Source organism: Podarcis erhardii (assembly GCF_964252035.2).
Source record: "Podarcis erhardii genome assembly, chromosome: 17".
Classification (NCBI taxonomy): domain Eukaryota; kingdom Metazoa; phylum Chordata; class Lepidosauria; order Squamata; family Lacertidae; genus Podarcis; species Podarcis erhardii.
Window position 1 is genome coordinate 8,265,273 of NC_138515.1, and position 15,810 is coordinate 8,281,082.

General features: G+C 45.4%; 1 protein-coding gene across 4 annotated transcripts in view; it reads right to left on the reverse strand.

Moving 5' to 3' along the window:
- Nucleotides 1–8,870: 8,870 nt before the first annotated feature.
- The window catches only part of PLPPR2 (phospholipid phosphatase related 2), a 40,950-nt gene continuing 34,010 nt past the window's right edge, over nucleotides 8,871–15,810 (reverse strand). The window contains exons 8-10 of one of the 4 annotated variants that reach the window (XM_081845415.1): nucleotides 11,301–11,425; nucleotides 10,555–10,599; nucleotides 9,039–9,112 (exon numbers count right to left, since the gene is read on the reverse strand). In XM_081845415.1, the coding sequence (XP_081701541.1) occupies nucleotides 10,575–10,599; nucleotides 11,301–11,425 (150 nt within the window). In that variant the 3' untranslated portion in view covers nucleotides 9,039–9,112; nucleotides 10,555–10,574. Of the gene's footprint in view, nucleotides 9,113–10,554; nucleotides 10,600–11,300; nucleotides 11,426–15,810 lie in introns of all 4 variants that reach the window. The other 3 variants (XM_081845414.1, XM_081845413.1, XM_081845416.1) reach the window with 3 other exon arrangements.

The window sequence follows — 15,810 nt, forward strand, 5'->3', positions numbered from 1 at the left end:
AAGGTAGTAATATTTTCAGCATTTTCAGCATAGCCACTGCTATGCATTTCATAAGCAAAGTAGAATTGTGTCACTGCCTTCAACGTTTCATTGGGCTCAGGTAAGTGAGCGTCATACTGCAGCCTTAAATACTTAAACAGGAGTCAGTGCTTTACACTGATGACAGCCAGAAATTCACTCTCAAGGAGTAATATGTGGTTTGATACAAGGATGAAGTGGAGAACCCCAAATCCCTTCACCAAATAGAGCTCCCTGTTCTCTCCCTGCCTGCTAACTTTTGAAAATCCCAAGCATGGAGGTGAGGGCAGCACAGCAACCCCCTCTCCCGCAAAACCCACTGTTTAATAATACAGTGGTACCTCGGGTTACATACACTTCAGGTTACATACGCTTCGGGTTACATACGCTTCAGGTTACAGACTCCGCTAACCCAGAAATAGTACCTCGGGTTAAGAACTTTGCTTCAGGATGAGAACAGAAATCATGCTCTGGTGGCGCGGCGGCAGCTTCCATTAGCTAAAGTGGTGCTTCAGGTTAAGAACAGTTTCAGGTTAAGAACGGACCTCCGGAATGAATTAAGTACTTAACCCGAGGTATAATAATAATAATAATAATAATAATAATAATAATAATAATAATACAATAATAATTTTCTATTTATACCCCGCCCCTGCCCCCCAGCCAGAACCGGGCTCAGGGCAGCTAAGACCAATAAAATTACAATAAAACATAATTGGGGGGGGGGCGGACAAAAAAAATGTATAAAGAAATAAAAGACAAGACAATCAGAGTAAATATTTTAATATTTGCATTCATTTCCCATTGTTGTCAGGGTCCAGGGAAGACCTAAATGTGAACCCACTGAGACCAACTCTGATCTCACCAACAGGAAAGCAGGGAAGGAAGAGATTCCTTTTGCCTCAGCAACGTCATGTGAAAGAATCTGATGGAAAACAGTCTGCAGAGAGTTTGATTTCTGACCGACCCCATAACTCAGGTGGCCAAATGCAGAGGAAGACTCAGCAGGGTTCCTGTATTTTATTTTACAGTGGTACCACAGGTTACAAACACTTCAGGTTACAGATGCTGCAGGTTACAGACTCCGCTAACCCAGAAATAGTACCTCAGGTTAAGAACTTTGCTTCAGGATGAGAACAGAAATCATACTCTGGCGGCACAGTGGCAGCGGGAGGCTCCATTAGCTAAAGTGGTGCCTCAGGTTAAGAACAGTTTCAGGTTAAGAACGGACCTCCGGAACAAATTAAGTTCTTAACCTGAGGTACCACTGTATTTTTGTACTGTGAGGAAGAAGGAATTTCAGTACAGTATCCGCAGCTTTCCTTGTCCCTATGTGACAAGCTACACCTGACAACATCAACTTTAACTTTGCCTGGTCTTCCACTGCATCTAGTTAGCCAGCCCAAAACTTGATAGAAACTGGGATAACCTGCTGATCAATTTCCTCTGAATAAAGTTCATTCAACAGGGATTGATGGGTTGGCATCCCATTGGGACCAATCTCCCAAAGGATTTATTTGAACTATTAAGAGAACTTGCTGCAATGTTGAATTTTGAAATCCACCCCCACAATAAAATTATCAAAGATGCCATGTTATTACTAGTAGCTGTTAATGGAAGAGTCTTAAATGTTGTGGTGCCAGATTCCAGCGCAACTCAACATGGGTAAACAAACAGGGCTCCCTAAAGACATTTTGCTGCCCAAGGGAAAGGACAAGATATATATAATATAGTGCAACTGACTTACAGGGTTGGTGTGTTGTGCGACAAGCACACAGAGTGCAATGAGACTGAGTGTTTTTTTTGGGGGGGAGGCTCGGTTAATTTAATTGTACATGGGTTGTATATTGACAATAAAGGTATTATTATTATTATTATTATTATTATTATTATTATTAAAGACATTTTTGTTACTGGGTGTCTTTTCCACCGACTGCTCCAAGTTCTTGTTCCTGATCGGTCGGTGCTGGGGTCAATCCAAATGATAGGTTTGCAATATCCGGTATTTCTCTCTCACTCACAGTTCCTTTCTGAAAGTCTTCAAAATTTCTCTCCAAAAAATGTTCTTTATCTTGAATTGTTTTTATTTTAATTTTCTTCCCTTTAAAATTAAAGGACAACCCTTGTGGGAACTCCCACCTGAATGGAGTGTTGTTTTGTTTCAATAAATCCACTAAATCTTTGAATTGAGTCCTCACCTCCAAAAAATATTTAGGAATATCTTTAAAAATCTGTATTTGAGAATTCTTAATAATCAGAGCCTTCTGGAAGTGTAGGTTCAGTATTTTGTCTCTTTCTTCCTTGGATCTCAAAGTGATTAAGCAATCCCTTGGTTTCTTGCCTTGCTTCCTGCCAATCCGGAAAGCTGTAGTTATTACAAATTCATCTTCTTCTCCTTCTAATTCGTCAGTCCAAAATTCTTGAAACTTATCTGTGAGAAATTCCCCAAGGTTGCCCTCTTCCTCTTCTGGTACCAATCTCAATTTCAAATTCTTGCCTTTCCTCTCCAGTTCCATAAGAGCCAAAGTTGCATCATGTTCATGTACCTTCTTTGCAATGGGCGCAAATTTTCCCTTAGTTTCCTCGGCAGTGCTCTTAGCGATCTCGGCTATTTTCCTTGTTTCCGTACTTTCTTGAATTAGACGATTTATAGAGTCTGTATTAGATGATATTGTCGTTGTGGTATAAAGGTATTATTATTATTATTATAATTATTATTATTAAAGGTGGCACACAAAATTCCACCACAGAGAGAATCTGACGAGAGTAGAAGCTGAATCTTGTTTCAAAATTGGTGATGTTCCACCATACCTGAAGGAGGGCACCAAGCAAGCTTAGCTTCAGGCCCAACGTGGGGCACGAATCCATGACCCTGAGGTTAAGAGTCTTATGCTCTTCAATGTCTAAAATCCCTGGTAGAGGAAAAGGATCCTGAGATCACGTTAAGGGTACCCAAATTCTGTGCGATTGCCATAAAACTTAGGGAACAAGCTGTGCTATCATAATGATTAAGGTTTTAAATGATAATTTTAGGTTATATGTTAGTGACTAAGTTTTAATTTATATATATTTTAACTGTTGCGCTATCTGTATTGTCCCTGTTATGCCTAATTGCAAATTCAAATGTATCCCTATTGTGTTTTATGACTTCCTTGATATTGTATGTAGGCTGGAACTGGTCTGTGACCGAAATAATAAAAATTCAGCTTAGCTTCAGGAAGGAGGACAGGATGGCAAGAGGAGGAGCTGCTGCTGCCTGAGGTTTTTGCCAAATCTTCTTAGAATTTTATTTTTATTGTTCACAGGTATGAGTACCTATCTCCTTCACCCCATCTGCCAACAATAAGCATGAAGTACAGTATATTCTTATTGTCTGTTTTGTTCCATAGCCATGGGAGGATTTGTTAAGGAATCTCTGATCTAACAAGACCTATAGTCCAAAAGAGCTTAAAACCAGTTCCATTTTAGATGGGATACTTAACCCAAGTGAATCACCATTCAGTGAGATCCTCCCTTCTTTGTTCATTAACATATATTATGTATCTAAGTGACAGTGCTGCAAATTCATCTTCAGAATTTTTGTTTATTCACGCTGTTAATTGTTTAGTTGGGTTTTCGGCAAATGCTTGCTTGAACCACTCCCAAAATGTTATTTATTTCAGAAATCTAGTGCTTTTCACTGTCTTGCTGCATCCTGAAGGTATGTCACTATTTCTATAAAAGGTAGCAATCAGTTTTGCTTTCTGGACAATAGCAACAGGGCAAGTTCCAGAGATGGTTGTTGTTGTTGTTTAGTCGTTTAGTCGGGTCCAACTCTTCGTGACCCCATGGACCAGAGCACGCCAGGCACTCCTGTCTTCCACTGCCTCCCGCAGTTTGGTCAAACTCATGTTCGTAGCTTCGAGAACACTGTCCAACCATCTCGTCCTCTGTCGTCCCCTTCTCCTTGTGCCCTCCATCTTTCCCAACATCAGGGTCTTTTCCAGGGAGTCTTCTCTTCTCATGAGGTGGCCAAAGTATTGGAGCCTCAGCTCCAGGATCTTTCCTTCCAGTGAGCACTCAGGGCTGATTTCCTTAAGAATGGAGAGGTTTGATCTTCTTGCAGTCCATGGGACTCTCAAGAATCTCCTCCAGCACCATAATTCAAAAGCATCCATTCTTTGGCGATCAGCCTTCTGAGATGGTTGTACATTGTGCCAAATTACATTACCAGGTTCAGCAAAGACCTTTGTCTCCAAAAAATTGCACAGTGAGGCAAGTCCACCACATGTGGAGGAATGTACCTTTATTACTGCAACCTCTGCAACAGACAGAGTTAATTTAATTGGGGAATGATACCAGCAATGGTTTAAAAGAGGACTCTCTAACTTCTGCTGAGACCATCTTAAAAAGTCTTCCCTGCTCTCTGAGGGCTTGCCATTTTTCTTTACCTATTGTTTCCCCAATGCCTGGTTCCCATATCAATGTTAACCCTTCTGTTCCCAAGCTAAACAAACCCTGCAATTTATATAAAGTTGAGACTATACCTTTACTATTTGGCAAATATGTGTCAGTAATAAGATTTTCAGATAATGGCCTTGTCATGTCTGTCTTGGATGAGAGCCAGTGTGGTGTAGTGGTTAAGAGCAGTGGACTCGTAGTCTGGTGAACCGGGTTCGATTCCCCGCTCCTCCACCTGCAGCTGCTGGGTGACCTTGGGCCAGTCACACTTCTCTGAAGTCTCTCAGCCCCACTCACCTCACAGAGTGTTTGTTGTGGGGGAGGAAGGGAAAGGAGAATGTTAGCCGCTTTGAGACTCCTTAAAGGGAGTGAAAGGCGGGATATCAAATCCAAACTCTTCTTCTTCTCTTCTTACAAGAAGCAATATTTGATGTATGGTTAACTAACTTACTCTGGCTTCTCTCAGTTGTTATTTATGTTGTTCCCCGATTTTAGGGGTTACTCTCATATTTGATAGAGGTGTTTCTGTTCCTCTCCATAAACTGCTTTTTCTTATCATCAAAATGGGATGGTAAACAGATGGTGTTAAGAAAAATTGTGTTAGCAGATGGTGTTAAATCAATCAATGACAGTTTTCCACATGTACTGGATTTCTTTAGATGGAATGAGAAATTCCCAGTTATGGAAAATAACGAGCAAAACTTTTAACTATCTTTATAGGCAATAAATGCCATGGGTGATATCCAACTAAGTCAGAAAAGACCCTTTGAAATCAATCAACTTGAAGTTACTTAATCCAGTACTTTTAATGGGTCTACTTTGAGTATGATTGATGTTGGATCTCACCCCATATTTTACAGTTACTGCAAAGCTGCAAAGTTGTGCCAGGAGCATAGTGACAAGCCTCCTTAAGTTCCTTGGCCACAGCCTAAAACCCCCCCAAAAAACAAATGGGCTAGATTTCTAATAAGAGAAATACAGCTCATCACAATCGAAACATGAAACACAACTGGGAATGGGGAGAGAATAAGAATGCTAGCTAATACCTAAAGTTATAGGGAAGTCAAATTTAATTTTTCTAAGAATTCTCCACAGTCAAGGAAGAAAGAAAGCCCTGTCATTTGCCAGAGATCATGTATACCCATTGCAACACAAAACAGCTGTTCTGTTCCAGGTCAGGCATATACAAAGGCGTCTCCTCATTAAAGGGAGATTACTGGCAGGAAAACCCGATCCTGGAAGAGGCCTACCAATACTGCTGTTGTTTTTGAAACTGTGAAGCCTAATCAGGGAGGAAAGAGGTAGGGGAAACTAACTTGGAACGAAGTTTCTCCCATGCCACCTTACACAATCATCAAAACTCTGTCTTGTCCCCCTGCAAGCCAATCAATATTTTATTTATTTTTAAAATATTTTATTTTTCCAATTTTTCATTTTACAATGTTTCTACCAAAAAAAAAAAAAAATCTAATCTAAACAAAAACCAACATTTTCTTGGACTTGCCTCTCCTCTTTGCTGTTCCTTATTTTATATCACAATCTTACTGCATCACCAATTCCAACCTATTTATAAATTTAATCTTTTTACTCTCTATGTTGTTGTTTTTTTACTGCTCCTGTTTATGTCAATCCTGCTAACGTTTTGAATTGTTTACAATTTGTCTTCATAAATTCAACAAATTCACATTCTGTTATTGAAAAAGTCTCTCGTCTGGATCTCTTATTCTTCTGGCAAGTTTCACCATCTCTTCATATATTCCATCAGTTTTAATCGCCGATCTTCTTTCATTGGGACTGTTTCTTCTTTCCACCTTTGGGCATATACCATTCGCAAATCATTTATTTTTTACACTGACCCTGCACCCAGGACACTTTAGACCAAGACCTTTTCAGCCTGGAGGCCATATTCTCCCTTATGGGACTCCAGGCCAGAGGTCAGGGTCTGCCCAAGCCATTTTGCTACCTGGGGCAAAGGGAAAGGAAGTGAATTCCCCATTTTTTGCACAAAATTTGACTAGACAGCTGAATCTTACTTCAGCACTGGTGATGGAATAGACTGGGACAACCCAGTCAGATGGGTGGGGTACAAATAATAATAATAATAATAATAATAATAATAATAATAATAATGTCTTCCACTACACCCTTAGGGCAGCAAGCTAATTTAGGGGCTGTAGGACAGACCACATGGCACATTTCTAGCCACCTTTCCTCCCTCAGAATTTGCTGTCTGAGGCAGCTGCCTCACTCCTTCCGCCTTATGGAAGGGCACCCGAAGCAACAATACGCAGGTTAATGGATGTGGCTCTTACCTTTGCACAGTAGGCTCTATTCCAGCCACTCAGAAAGTCAGAGGTTTAGACACACCCACCCATCCACTCCATTCTCCATCCAGCCAAACAAGAGGCATTATGACAGTTCAAGGAGACCAGGCAAAAGCACTCAAGAAGAGCATGAAGGAAGGCTAAAATTGCAAACTGACGTGGAGAATCGAACTTAAGATTGGAAAAATGAGAAACCAACAGTGACCCCTCCATATTTGATCCACAGTGAACTGGGCACCCCCAAGTTCCACTCAAATCACCACAACCCTTTCTCAAATGAATGACTCGCCTGAACAAGAGAGATTGTTAAAACATTAGTTTATTCAATTCATTCTGGAAACGTGTGGGTGTTCCATTGCTCCAAGCATAGTAGCAGCAGCCCAGACCCTCTGGTGCTCTCTGAAGCATCCCTCTGCCCCCAGGTTGTATCCAAAATATGCCCAGTGGTTATGCTGCATTGGCACAGCAGCGGTTGTCGGCACCAGGGCGAGGTGCTGGCTTGGCTGGGAGTTGGGGGTCTCTCAAATGTATGGGCGGAGAGGCCCAGGGCAGTGCTTCTTCCCAGAAGCTGGGGGGTTACCCACAGTGGGCAGGCAGGTTGTTGTGAGGACAGCACTGTCTGCCAAGATGCTTGCAACTGAAATATCTGGAAGAGTGGGGTTGCTGCTGGCGGGCAAAAGAGGTGTGGCGGGGACAATGAAGCTATCTATGTCATGCATGTAAGCTAATGTTATTCCTGACCTGGCTTCGACCACAGTGGGAATGGGAATTGAGAGAAGTTGCTTCAACTCTTGTATCAGTAGTGAGAGCATGCCCCTAAGAGACAACAGGGTTGGAGGGTCTGCCCTAAGTCACCCTAGAATACCCAAGCCCAATGGGGGATGTGATACAGGGAACTGGTCTAATGGGCCATTGAAGGTTCAGGGCTCAAGGGACTCTATATGCTTAGAGTCATGCTAACGCAGAGCTCCGGGAGCCCTTTCTAGAGCACAGCAGCTGGTCCTGGTCCATACTAGGAAAGGCTTAATTTGAGCCACAGCAAAAAGTGATCTGGAAAATTTGCAGAATGCCACATAACCTGGTTCTATGAGCATGTGGAGGCTGTATGTTTCAGGTCATTGGTCTGCCTAGACCAGAATCATGTCTATTCTGACCAGCAATGGTTTTTCCAAGGTCTCAGGCAGAGGTCCTTCTCTGCTGATTGAGATTGAGATCCTGACACAACTGCTCTTTATTAAAATGACCACCAGTTTTGGGGGCCACCAGAAGGTGCCAAGATCAGCTGCTGCACATAGAAACAGAGCCCACCACAGACGCCTTCCTGAAATGCTTCCAACCCATCATTCCCCATGTTCCTCCCCTTCCCCAGGGTGTACAGAGGCTGGTATGCAAACAGCACTTGTTAAGTGATTGGCATTTGGAGGCCTTTGTCTTTTCTGGTGGACCGACTGATGCCGGCCTGTAAGTCGCTAAGCTGGTGTTCCATAAATGCCTCCCTCTAGTCTGCTTTGCTGAACACTAGAAGGAAACACTTCCTATCCTTGCCCCCAGCCTCCCAAACAATGCTATAGTAGCCCCTGGGTTTAGTCATTCTGTCCTCCCTGCCTGGGTTTCTCTTCCTTTGTTCCCCAACCAAATCCTCAGACACTGGCCATTGGCCTTGTCTTTGGACAAAACTCCACCCAGCTCATTCTTGGTTGAATATAACTGAGAACCTGCTTCCTTTGGGCTCAAAGGGTATGGGATGTCATTCCATGTAGACAAAGCTACTTCTTGGAAACAGGACTGAACCCCATTCCAAAAGAGAAAAAAGCAGCGGTGGAAAGGATGGGGGTGCCAAGTCGGTCAGTGTGCATCCCACTTTCCTTAAAGAGGCACAAAAGGCCACAGCAAGAAGGAAGTGGTGAGGAGTCTTAACTCTTAAAGTCCCAGTAGGTTCAGTCTTCCAGAAGACACACAACTAGCAGCAAGATCGAGCCCCTGCAAACAGCCCCAGGCTCCCTGGAAAATGTAGAAGGTTTCATTCTTACTCTCCCTGCCCCCAAGCTATGTTGCACACTCGCATCAGATAATCTGAAGTATGTCATGACAATCAACGAACCTGGTCCCAGGAAAGGCCAAGGAGGAGGTTGGGAAATTGAGAGTGTGAGAAGTTAGACGCCCCCACCCCCCTGAAAAAAAAGGCCCAGTCCCACAGTAAGGAGACCAGGAGTGCCTCCATAGGTCAGACTTCGCTTGTGACTGACCGGGAGGGAATGAGGACATCTGGGGTGGTGGGGAAAAGACACAGCTGAGGATCAGGTGACCTCTGAGAACACAACTCCGTGATTCTGGAACAGAAAGAGGGAGAGGCAAAAGAAAGATAGTCAGTTCTGCCTTCAGAAACAGTAACAAATTGTTAGAGAGGTCTGAGTTTGATCAGAACCTTCAGCTGGGCCCTACTAGAACCAAAATGGCAGGATCATGACTGTGGTGCAACACCCAAGGTAATCTATCAAGCAGAATTTAGTACCACATTTACTCAAATGTAATGGGCCATCGAATCTAATGCACACCTCAATTTTCAAAACCTTGAAACCAAAAAAGTATTTGCTGGCAAATGTAAATGTGCCATCAAACATAATGCGCACCTGAATTTTCGCGACATAATTCGGCCAAAAAAAGGTGTGCATTACATTCGAGTAAATCCAGTAATTTTAAAGCTTTCCTCATCTTGTTGATGTGTGTGCATTTTAAAGAAGCACACTCCTAGTCCTTGTGGCTGTAAGATGGTGTTTTTAAGTGCAAGGGAGGATTTTCCGCTTATAGGTTTGGAAAATTCAGAGGAAAAGTTGACCTAGTCTTTACTTATAGCCCTGCCATATGAGACTTCACCCCCCCCCCCGTCTTCTGGTTGTTGAAAAAATGTCTCAAACAACAACAAAAAGTTTATTTTGGTGTGAACAACACATATATATAAAAGGCAAAGCAGCACAGCAACAAAGAAAACCAAGACTTGCAGCACAGTTCTGTGCCTACTTACTCAAGAGTAAGTTCCACTGTGTTCAGTGGGGCTTATACCCCTGTAAGTGGGCATAAGATTGCGACCTATGTGTGTGGATTAGGTTGGCTATGTATATTTATCTAGCTGGAATAATTTATTCTTGTCTCAGAATTTTTCTAGTTGCGGAATTTGGAGTATCTAGCACAGAACCACACACACACACAAATACACACACACATAAACACAACATTGCTGCTGGTTTCCTTTGAAGGATGTGCCTGCAAGGGTTTGTTTCTCAAGGGTCATATGATCTGCAGCAGATATGATACGAAGTGCATTCAACGCTCTGTTTTCAGCCTGTCTTTGACCCATCAGCGCTGCTGGGAAGGGAGCCTGGGACCCAGTAGAGCTAGTTACCACCAAACATGAGTCCCTTGCTCTCCTGAACTGCCACCTCATCCCTGCTGCTCTTCAGAGAGAGGTGCTGTCTTCCTCCAGTGCTCAAAACCAAAGCAGAAGCATGGTGTGGCAGTCACATTCTTAAGGAAGCCAGCTGCTGGGTTGTACCCCAGCTGCTCAAGCAGGCTAACCCTCAGGACTTTGCTCACTATGTTGAGGTCACTTCCTGCTGTTCTGCAAAGCATCAGAGAAAGCATGGCACAGCCAGAGCAAGCGGGTTATTAATGCTCAAGCTCAGGGAAGCAGGGGGCGGGGAGGGGGAAGGCTGGTGCATGTTGCCTGCAGGATGGGCAATGGGCATCCACAGATAAGCTGTCCATGCAAACACACCTCCAAGGGCATTAGTTAACCTACTCCGCCATGTTGCCAGGCCTCCTGTTGCACACAGAATTGTCAGAATAAGGATCTCGCCCAAGGATGACTATCCCCTGCCCTTAAAATGAAGAGAGCTCTCTGTGATTTAGGGTGATGCTGCCCCCTCACTGAGGGGCAGATGGGGCTCGTCAACCTGGAAAGGGACCCATCTAGGAGTAGGAAAACTCTGGTCCTAAACGTCTGCCCCCTTGCAGGATATCTTCGGGAGAAGAAAAGGCTAAGGAGTAAACTCTACACAAATCCAGAGCCGAGTTCCTAAGACAGTTGCATGGTGCCTTGTACATTTTGCTCTGCTTTCCTTTGGACCACATCAGCAAGGCCGAGAGGCGGGGTCTTATCATCTGGGCAGCCCAGGACCTCCATACACCCTGCCAAGGTGGATGGGAAACTTCTTGCTTCCTTCAATGCTTCCTTTCCGCCTGAAGGGTCTCCTCAAACCATCAAAGCAACTGACCCAACTCCCTTGACATCTTCATGTCTGTCTCTCTGGACACATCCATTCCCACAGCCCACTCTTCTCAACTCTTGCGGCCCTCAACTTTCTTGACCTCTAGTTATTCCCTACGCTGACGCCCTGCCCAAATATTATTCTCCCTCAATGAGTGTTCCGCCTTGAGCAAGCAGTGGGGATGGCATCTTGCAGGGGGCTGAGTCTGACCCAAAGGCAGTTCCCTCCCCCTTCCTCCAGATCAGTCACTTACTCGTAGGGGCGGGCCATTGCTGCGTTTCCAGGCGCCGCCAAGCGGAGAGATCGTGCTAGCTGCCTTTCCAGGCCTCTTGAGAGTAGTGTAGAAAACTCCTGTTCTTCTGGGGGGTCCCTCACCTGCTACATCCCCACCCCACCCCAAGGGGGGCGGGCAGGCAGCACCATAGCAGGGGAGTGGGGGAACACACATGGATGGTTGGGAGAGAACGACACAGAGATTGAAACAATTAGCTGCTTGGTCAACACACACTTGCTTGGATTGGGGAGGGAAGAAAATGGAAGTTTTGGGTTATTTTCAAGGTGTGGGGAATGGCGAGGGCTTGGGGACACAGTGGCTCATGCCACACAAAGAAGGACTTGTGAATCCCCAAAGTTCCAGAATTCGGGGCATGGATAGATTCACAAAAACTCACTCTGTTTATGTGTAAAGCCTCTCCTCTTCCCGGTGGGGAGGTGTTGTGAGCAGGAATCGCTTCCCGCGGCCGCAGGGGGCGTGGCCAGGCCCCCTGTGTCATTGGAGTCCTGGGCCCATGTCACGCACTCCAGCCAGCCAATCCGGCAGGCTGGTGGGTGTGGTTTTGCTGTTTAAAAAGGCCACGGGCCCCACAAGCTCCTCCTTCTTGTTCCTGGCTTCCTCAGATCACCCGCCCTCCCTTTAGGCTTTGCCTCAGCACCTGACCTTGCTATGGACCTCAGTCGGTCACCTTGGTTGCCCAAGGGGCCTGGTAGTAAATATTTTCCACTTGGCAGATTGGGTCCAGCCACTTGGTTTTTTGCCTACCTTGTAGCAAATCATCACAACTTTGTAAGGTTTGGCTGTTAGGCATTGGAAATGCATTGTGTGTTGGAGGAGAGGTTGTGGCCATCACCTCCCCCCCCCCTTGAAGGGTATTCTGTTAAAGGGATCCGGCGGTCGTGGTTCCTGTCCGAAGCCCAGGTGGTGGCTAGGGCCATGGCATGACCCTTGGGTGACTCTAGGGGAAAGCTTCCAGTTGATTTGCATCAACAAGCTCCCCCTACAGGTTGTTAACACTCATGTGACTCCCTGCAGAGCGGGCAGGAGTCAAGTATAGTCTGTTCGGATCCCAATGCCTAAGCCAATACCACTCACATTCTGTAACCAATAAAGTTGTGGCCTTTTTTAGCCCATTAACCTAAACTACTTGTGTCCGTGTGTCTTATTTCACCACAAAGCAGGGCCTTGACTCACAACTATGTAAACTCATGCCTTCTGTGTAGAAGGGCCACTTTCTCCTTGCCTGCCTGCAGCATTTGGTTGGGGCAGAGGACCAAACAGGTCCATAATCAGTCCCACAATTCCATCACAGGGGTTAAAACAAAAAAAAATCCTTCCAGTAGCACCTTAAAGACCAACTAAGTCAGTTCTTGGTATGAGCTTTTGTGTGCATGCACACTTCTTCAGATACACAGATATCTGTAACTATCACAGGGGTTGTGTCTAAAGCAGGGATGGAGACTAGGTGGCCCTTCAGATGTTGCTTGAAAGTGTTGGGACTGCAACTCAGCTTGTACTGGAGACTGATGTGTCTGCACGGGGGAAAGTAGACACAGAGAACTTCCCACTTCAAATTTGCATCAGTCCCAGCTAGTATGGACAATAGCCAGGGGTGAGGTAGTTCACCAACATCTGGAGGACCCACAGGTCCCCTACCCATGCCCTACACTGCCAATCCCACCCAACCATGCTGAAGGTGAGACTTTGCTTGAACAGGAGTCGCTCTGGGCTTACAGATATGTGAGCAGAGAAAGGAAGGGTGGACTGAGCAGGCTCTGAGATAAGCAAATTGCAAGGAGATTGGGAATTCAAGAGAGTTGGCTGGCAGGTGGCTTCCTCCCATGTGGTCCAAGCATCATTGTGGCAGTTAGCATTCCCACATCCAGGGAGGCAGCTAGAGTTAGGGGCTCAAGAACTAAGGGGAGTAGCTAGCCTGACACACTTCCCTGTTAAGGTTAGAGCTGGCAAGATATTGGCCATGTCTTGCTGCCCCCTGCTTCCTCCTCCTTTTCATCACCCTAAAGATCCACCTTTCCAGGTTCTGCAACAGCTTACCTTCTGTTTCCTGGCCTTCCCTTATGCTAACCTTCCCCTCTCAAACGGTTCAGAATAGCTCAGCCAAGAAGAGCCTTTTTCCTTCTGACAAATGAACCCACCCTACTCAATTTTTTGGCACTGCTCCATTTTATTCTTGGCATCAAGTCCAGGCATCTCTAAAAGCTCTCTGCATTCAGACTGTGAGCCAATGGATCAAGCACTTTTTGCATGGTGGATTATTTTTTCCTGTGGTTATTTGTTTAGACAGCAAGGCACTTTTTAAAAAAGCACCTGTGTATTCTGTTTGCTTTTTTATGGAAGAAAGCAAGACATTAGCAGGAGAAAGAGGGCTCCTAGCAAGTAGAGAAAGGAAGGACAGGGCAAGAAACCCAAGGCCTTGTCAGGAGAGGGAGCAAAGAGCGGACGGTGCAACATAGCGAGCGAGCGGAAACTGCAAGTGCAAAGAGGCAAAAAGGTCTTTCCAGGATGTCGAAGCAGGAAGCAAAAGTGTCTCTGGAAGATAATAGGGAGCCAGTCCAGTAAGCAGTAAAGAGGAATGACATGATCAAAGCACCGCCATGCAGTATGGATTATTCAGCAAGCAGAACTTGGAAGAGAAATGAAACATTTAAGGTGGGAGAGAGCCAGACAGAAAACAAAACATGATGGGAATCCTAGATGAGAAACAATCAGAGCCCGAAGCAATGACCGCTCCCCACTTAAAACGGGGGGCGCCTTTTGCGTGGACGCGTGCAGCCCTGGATCTGGAGTGGCCCCATCAGCATAGGCTTTGCCTTCCCTCAGGTGGGATACCTGGAGGTCCCCGCCTACCCCAGTGAGTTGTCCTATCCCACCTGGGGGAAGCGTTGCCAGGGAAACCAGGCCAGGTAAGGGGAGGGATTACCTGCCCACACAATAGAGGGTGGATCTTAATTGGTAACCCTCACTTGGCTCCAGAGCTTCTCCCACCCTACCCACCCTCAGTTAATGTCTTCTTTTGCAGGTTAACTTTTCTTCATAGGTTTTGCAGGTTAACCTGTCTCCACAGGTATGCGGGCGCTGCTATGATAAGGTCGCTGTTAAAGGGCCGGAAAGGAATTTCCCTGCATTGGCAGGTTTCGCCTTTCCCGTAGCAAAATGTCACAACTTTGGCGGTATCAGGCCTTGGGCGGAATCCTTTAGTCCATCTTCCTCTTTGCGGCGGCGATACCAGGGTTCCCCGTTAAAGGGGTTTTTGAAGGGAGGCTTTGGCCGTACGCCGAAAGGTCGTCATTGCTCTCCCCTGCGGCGGCGTAACGGGGGCGGCTATCTCTGCTTGAACATATGTTCTCCAAAGCCGGCCCATCCCCCCCCCACACACACTGGATAACCCTGATGCTCCCTAGGTCCCCGGCTGGGGACTAGGGAGGGAGAACGCCCAATGCCTGAGCCAAGGTCTACCCACATTTGAGATTTAATAAAGTTGTGGCCAATTTAATCCCATAGCACGTTGTCTAGAGTCGTTATTCCACATGACGGGGGGGACCACTCGGGATCTGGGGACTCCGCCTGTCCACGCAATGATTTAGCAACTGATTATAGAAAGGGATGGATTCTGGCAATATTAAAAGGAAATACGTGGCATGATCTACAGAGAGAGAGAGAATTTGATGAGGTGGGTGGGTGGGTGGGTGAGAAAAAGTTACACAAACACACACCCCTGACACACACACCTCACCAAGGCTACATACTTGGATAGAGAATTGGAGACCCAAATCCTTATCGAGTGGGGGGGGGAAAGGTGGTTTAGAATGGAGGGGAAAACTCAATGCTATGCATATAGATTATTAGTGAGTGAAAGCTCTGGTGCTGAAAATAACGAAGAAAGAGAACAGTTGTAAGTGTAAAAGAGGCCAAAAGAATAGTTGGGGTGTGTCACAATTCACGTGTGAAGGTTGGCAATCTAAACAGATTTTGTGAATAACTGAAAGCTTGGACAAAACAAAACAAATTCCTTCCAGTAGCACCTTAAAGACCAACTAAGTCAGTTCTTGGTATGAGCTTTCGTGTGCATGCACAGTGTATCTGAAGAAGTGTGCATGCACACGAAAGCTCATACCAAGAACTGACTTAGTTGGTCTTTAAGGTGCTACTGGAAGGAATTTGTTTTGTTTTGACTATGGCAGACCAACACGGCTACCTATCTGTAACTGAAAGCTTGGAGATACACCAATGAATGTTTATAGTCACCTTGGTTTGGCTGTTGGCATTCATTCGTACATTTCTAAAACTGGGGAAACACATACTCTACTTTCAGACAATCATGAAATTCATCTGTGATGGTGGGTACTCATGTGTGAATGATGATATTCACCAGGTTTCAGATATCCCTGTAAGAAGGGCAATTCTCGGAAACCATGTCAAAACGGCTGCCCATTTGTTCATCAAGGCAACAGCTAGTCAGTCCTCCTTT